Raw genomic sequence first — 6,788 nt, forward strand, 5'->3', positions numbered from 1 at the left:
GACAGAGCCGCGGCCCACCAAAATTTTTTTTCAGACCACCACTGGTCTGTGGACTACCTGCTCTAGTTACCAGTCAAAATACTCACACTCACTGACCTTATAGTAAACAGAGCGAACTTCCTTCACAAGCTGACTTTGTCCATCACTGCATTATAAACACATAGGGTTACAATGTGACATTACAGATATTGCCATCATGCCTTATTGCTTCTCAACCGATCCAAATACAGAAAACTGATAGCTTTTGGTTGAAAGTACATTTTACTTGGAATTGACTTTGGATCAGATCATTTATTTGTAAGTAAAAAAAAATCTGCCGGTACCTGCCAAATATTCATTTTTAATGGGTCACCAGATCTGGCCAATAACATGTTTTCCTCTGCTAGCCTTCTTCTTCCCAAGCCCTGACCAACCCCTCATGTATTCTTTAACCTTTGTCACCCCTTAAAGTATTTGTCTGTATTACCTAAAGACAGGACATCGCTCCTCATCTCCATGAAAATCTGGGGAGAATGGCTAAACATGCCATACTTTTACATAGTGACTTTTTATTCAGATTCTGCTTCAGAAGGTCTAAGGGACAACCTCTCACTGCTCCGATCAGAGGTGAAGGCCCATTACAATACAGGTAGTCCCTGAGTTAGGAACATTCCACATACGGACGCCTCCTAGATAGAAACGGGGCTTCCCTGTTCACTTGTGTGCAGAACAGGGGATGGATGGGGAGGAGGGGTGGTTTGCATGACTTGCAGAAGAAATCTTTTGCTAAACACAGCTGAGGTTGTGGGTGATCTTAGGGGGGTGAGCTCTTTCTGCAGCCTCTTGTAACTCTTTAATCACCAAGACAAACACTGCAGTTGTTTCTTTTTGCATATGAAAGCACAGCTTGTTCCAGAAGTTAATAAATGTCTAGGCTCCATAAAGCTTTCATTTTTTATGCTTTGTGAGGATTTTATACAGTAACTGACACCACGCTTCCTAATAATATATTGAGACAAACATCTGTCCTAATAGCATGTATTAAAATAATGTACCTGTTCTGACTTACATACAAATTCAACTTAAGAACAAACCTACAGTCCGAATCTTGTATGTAACCCAGAGACTATCTGTATGCATGTTACTTTTAACTTGGGAAATGCACCGACCAGAGATGACAGACCACAGTTGCCCATACAGGACAGAGTCTGAGGACATCCCCTGGCCCTTACTACAATTCCATACTTCTGCTCCCTTCCATCTTGTTGCTCCTCTGCAGTGCAATCCATAGGAGTGATGGTGTCACTCCCCCAATCAGGTCACAGTCCTGGGGTCTATAGCAGCTGCTAGTCCCAGGCACTTTCACATGAGATCCGGTCACAAGCTCCCCCATACTCGAAAGTTACGGGTATTTTAGATGTGGAGAAGCAAGGAGCAATGAAGCAAGGTACATGAAGGGGTCACTGGATGCCCTTTGTATAGACTCTGCCAGTTTGTCTTGCATGAGAAGGGTGTCAATGTCTCTATAATAGGAATCAGTGACATTCCCTTACACTGTGGCCACCAAATACCTCCCCTTGTGGTGGGCCACCCCCAATATCGGGCTTACAGGGTAATAGTATGGAAATGCGGCATCTCACAGATGGTAAAAATATATGTATGCAAATCAAAATAGAAAATGAGAGCTTTTATAAATGTACTCTTAATAATAATGTATGAAATGGAGTTACAGGAACTCAGAAATGACAGGTTCCCTTGCATCCCTGTGCAGCCATTGGATTGGCTGTTAGGGTTAGATAGGGAAATCTAATAACGAACCTTTCACCTATCCGATATTGCTGGTAATGACATCATTGCTTCCACATGGCATCTTCATATTGTGAATCTCTCACACTGACAGCCAGCCAATCCCAGACAGTTCACGTGTTGTCATCACCGAGCATGCGCGGGTCGCTCTGTCATCTCTCGCTCTGTGCTCTGCGCATGCGTGGTACCCTACTGCCAGTTTAAAATCCCGGATGTCACTTGGTAACCGGGATCCCGGTTCAGTTTGGGAAGAGGCGTATATACGGCCGCTCGGGCACGGCTCGGATTATGCGTAGGGTGTTTGTGTGAATTCCGAACATGGCGTCTTTTGAGGAGTCCGACGCCGGGGAGGCCTTAACTGGGAGCTACGTGGATTTGGGCGACTTTCTCGTGGCGCAGAAGGCTGAGGAAGAACTCAGGGCTGATTTTGAGCAGGCGACTAAACATGCCCAGAGACTGGCCCATATAGCGACCACCAATCAACTTCTCTACCTGTATGCTAGGTACAAGCAGGTAAGGAGCCGGGCAACTCGGGTCATGTGACCCCCCCCCGCGCTTCATCTGTCATGTAAACCCCTTGCCCCCGCTCCTAATTTACATGTCACGTGACCCCCTCCATAACCTATTATGTGTCATGTGACCTCATAGCCCCTACACTCAATATATGTGTCATGTGACCCATTCCTTCCCGGGCAATAGGTCAGTCCTTTTGTCATGTGCCTGTCCCTAGCCCTTCACTGGTTATACATTATTATTATATATATCAGGATTCCTCTGGAGTTTGCTAGGGGTTACTTCAGTAATGAACAATTTCTGCCCCCTGGGTCAGTTTATTAGACAGTAATGATATTGGCTCTGTGTAAGGTGGCATTCTTCTTGTCTGGCACTGTAAGAGATATTCATCCCACTGACCACTATGGCCATATACTGTGAGCTGGGGACATAGTAATTATAGAAAGGGGTCTCTGAAGACCTGAAAGGTAATCCAAGGCTTTCCCCATGTTAGTGGAGAGAGGCTGCTGTATACAATGTAATAATGTGGGCAGCATGGTGGCACAGTGGTTAGCACTCTGACCTTTGCAGTGCTGGGTCCAAGGTTTGAATCCTGGTCAGGACACTATCTGCATGGAGTTTGCAGGTTCTCCCTGTGTCTGTGTGGGTTTTCCCCGGGTACTCTGGTTTCCCTTCCACATTCTGTAAACATGCAGTTATTTTAATTGGCTTCCCCCAAAATGAACCTTAGACTGTGATAATGACATAAGACTATAGTGGGGACATAGGATCTCACAATCTATTGAGAGACATGACTATGACATGACTATGGACTTTGTACAGTGCTGTGTAATATGTTGGCACTATATAAATTCTGTGTAATAATAATTATTCTATTGGTCAGTCCTCTGTCTGCCATGTGTCCTCTTCTATCCCCTACACCCTTTATACGAGCGGTCACCAACCCAGTGTGCTCCCCAGCCCATTTTAGCTGGGTGCACCACCCGGCACTTTTCAGCAACCACCCTACTGTTTTTGGGTGGTTACTGAAGAGTTGGGTCACAATTCATGGGCTTCCACCCACCTACAATTTCTTCCCACCTGGCTTAAAAAAAACTCTGGGTTAAGCACTGCAACTGTTGATTTTTTGAAGGTCCGTGGCTCTGTCCCCTGTATGGGCCCAACCCACCCACTCTCCCATCGAAGGCCCAGACCTGCTTGCTAAGCATTCTGGAGGAACAGTAACGTAGGCTTTGATCACAACTTTTGTCACGTCCACAGCCCTGTGCTACTGTCCCCCTCGGAATTTAGCAAGCAGGTCTGATGGGATGTGATGGGAGAGCGGCGGGTTCTGACATCATGACTTCGCTCAGGGGGGAGTTCCTTACCCCTTTGAGTGACACATGGCTCTCCGCACATACGCAGTCCAAAGTCGGTGATTTTAGTGCTTCGTGAGGTCGCAAAGGTTGGCAACCACTGGTTTATATTATGGATAAAGGGGCAAAAGGCCAGTGCTTCTTCTGTCATGTGACCTTTCCTTACCCATACACCAATTATACTTTATAGATGATCACCCAATATACCATTAATATATGGGTTATGGTCTAGACACTTCCCAGTGCTATCTTCAGCCATATGTGTTCACCTGATAAATAGCAGCCACCACTATCCATTAGAGTTCATCCCTGGCAGTGTATCACACAGCCAGGGTTCCTCCAGAGGATGCTAGGGGTTCCTTTGAGGAATTTGTGACTCCCAGGTCAGTTTAGTTGACATCAATGATCTTTTTGGTTATGTGTAAGGGTTACATTTTTCCCAATGGCCAGCAGTGTAGTAGACATTCTTCCACTGACCACCACACTCATATACTGTAATATTAGTAATAGAAGGGGATCCCTGAGACCTGTAATTTTTCACATGGGGGAACTCTTAAAATTGAGGTTAAGGAATACTTCTCCTTTGTTCTGTATGGCATACCTAACTGCAATCCTGTAATGAGATGGGCATCGGGTCCCTGTAGGTACATCCATGTTGTGTCTTTTGCTACTTTCAGCCATTGTACCCTGAATGTTGGGTAATACCAACTGGGTCAGGCACCAAGTGAATAATTACACATTCACTATTGGGTCACTATTGAGCTTTTTTAGTTTATGTTGCACTATTTATCACTTTATTTCTCCTCCCCATAATCCATTATATACCAGCTAGAAGCATAATGACATGGAGCCCTGGACCCCCCATCAACCATTGTACTGATTTTTATGTGTTTCATGCCAGTTACCATGCAAGCAGGTGATATAAATGCATCTACTTCTAGCTCTTACATCATCTGTTGGGGGCAACAAGACCTCTTTCTCTACATGGTGCCCCAAGTAAATACAGAGCGACACTGAACAATGTTTCTTTCTTGGCAGGCGAAGGTTGGAAAATGCAATATTCCAAAGCCAGGCTTCTTTGATTATGAAGGCAAGCGAAAATGGTAAGCATGCATGCCAGTCTAGTGTGTGCAGGAGAAGCTGGGTAATAACAGCCAGATTAAAATTCTTTTTAAAAAAATTAAAATTTGGAAAATGAATGTTTAAAAAAATATGGGTGCCATGCCATGCGTTTAAAAAGATATGGGTGCCATCCAACAATGCCTTGCATTGTTCTCATAATAGCATCTACCATAATCTTGTTGTACATAAAGCCCACCTCATGGGCTCTCCCCCAGCCCCTTTAAGCTGGGTGCACCACCCGGCTGTTTAAGAGTGGTTACTGGAAAGTTGGTGACAATGCAGGGGCTGCCTCCCGGGTCCAGCTTCTTTCCACCCAGAATACCGCCATTGGTAACTTAGCACCACATCAGGGGTGGAGTACATGTCTGGTAGGATAATGTCATAAGATGTGTTGGAGGAGAAAGCAGAAGTGTGGCCTTGCAGTATTTTATATCCTGGGTTTTTTATGCTACCATTTTGTTTTTTTTTGTGTTTTACCATTTTGTTGTTTTTTGAAAAAATACAGTAATCAGCCAAAACTGTACACGCTCTGCAGGTAAAGTAAATGGCTATATTTTTACACAGGCACATGGCAACGGGTGGTAAGTGATCGACATAAAAGCAAAAGTTCAGAAAATAACAGAATCGCTGACATGAAAGGTCTCAAGGTTGTAAACCTTAATTGGGAGAGCGATTGCTTTCTCTTTTACATCCAAAAATATATAATTGGTTTACACCTGTGATCAGCTATTCCTAAAGTATTCCAGTGTTTGGTTTTGCAACTGAAAATAAACAACCAACTATGGGTGGCAAGTCAAAATATCTATGGATAAAGTTACTGAGAGGCACAAGTCAAGAGATTGATACCAAATAATGTCAAGGGCTTCATCAATCCCTAGAAACACAACAAAAGTCTTATGCAAAGTACACATATGCAATAATTGTCATTGGAAAGAATCTTTAACGATCCTTTCCTAATGACAAACCAATGCATGAGCGAGAGCTGTGCATACAGCACCGTTCTGCTCTATAGAGGGGGTCACCCCGCTGCGCTCTCTCCCCTTCACTTGCATTACCATTGTTCCTCGTCTGTGGATCCACCAGGATGGTCGTTCAGACAATGAATTATGGGCACTGTACACACCCAAGATTCTCATCCAATATTAGCCCTGAGCTGATTATCAGACGAGAACCATTGCACGTATGTATGTACTCTTATTGCTGGGCATCAAAAAGATGTCAAAAAACACAGTGCAGCTTGCTGTGTATAAAGCCGCACACCAATCGGTGCCATGCAGACTCTTATCAGCCACTGAAAGCACCTGACATAGGTTCATAGAATGAGGTGGTCTGATGAATTTTTTCCTGTAGATTGTGTATATGGCCAGGTGGTTTTTGCACGGCTTACCTGTGAATGAAATGGCAGCAGGATGCTGTAAAGGACTAGGACTGACTGTCAGAAAGTGACATAAAAGCTCCGCTATGTCATTTCTCCTAATTGCAAGTATAGCATCAGCCATTTATTTTCTGCTTTCCTTACTGCTCTCCCAGAGGTCTTCACAGGGTCTAAGGTCAAATTATAGATGGCTACATGAAATATCCTATCTTTAGTAACTTTGTTAACTTTAGTAACTGTTTTTTTGATAATTTGAATTACATACCCCACATGTTTACCATCTGCTAGCACTGCCACACTGCTCCCAAAAAAAAATTTTCCTCAGAATCTGTGTAGACTTGTGGATAGCTGTGTGGTCAGAAGAGCAGGGAATGCCTTTGCTTATTGCTGCCCTGTAATAATGCCATCTACATCTGCGTTTTGGCATGGATGCTGCTAGGCCTAAGCATTTGCCTTTGGCAAGGATAAGTTAAGGTATTGACCATCCCTGTTGCTTGCTCTGTGTTTTGCAAGGATACATTGCAAGCAATAAAAATGTATTGGCTATAGCTACAGGGCAGACTGACACTTTGCCTATTCTGTGAAAATCTTATAGAGGAGGTGTTGGAACTTTGAGATTCAAACATTTTTTAATGTTT

At 43.9% G+C, this 6,788-nt stretch overlaps 1 protein-coding gene across 1 annotated transcript in view; it reads left to right on the plus strand.

Annotated features, from left to right (window-relative positions):
- Nucleotides 1–1,941: 1,941 nt before the first annotated feature.
- ACBD6 (acyl-CoA binding domain containing 6) overlaps nucleotides 1,942–6,788 on the plus strand; it is a 44,406-nt gene continuing 39,559 nt past the window's right edge. The window contains exons 1-2 of the mRNA XM_072419805.1: nucleotides 1,942–2,298; nucleotides 4,692–4,756. Of these exons, the coding sequence (XP_072275906.1) occupies nucleotides 2,104–2,298; nucleotides 4,692–4,756 (260 nt within the window). The 5' untranslated portion in view covers nucleotides 1,942–2,103. The remainder of the gene's footprint in view (nucleotides 2,299–4,691; nucleotides 4,757–6,788) is intronic.

The sequence above is a fragment of the Pyxicephalus adspersus genome, chromosome 8 (genome assembly GCF_032062135.1).
Source record: "Pyxicephalus adspersus chromosome 8, UCB_Pads_2.0, whole genome shotgun sequence".
NCBI classification, from domain to species: Eukaryota; Metazoa; Chordata; class Amphibia; order Anura; family Pyxicephalidae; genus Pyxicephalus; species Pyxicephalus adspersus.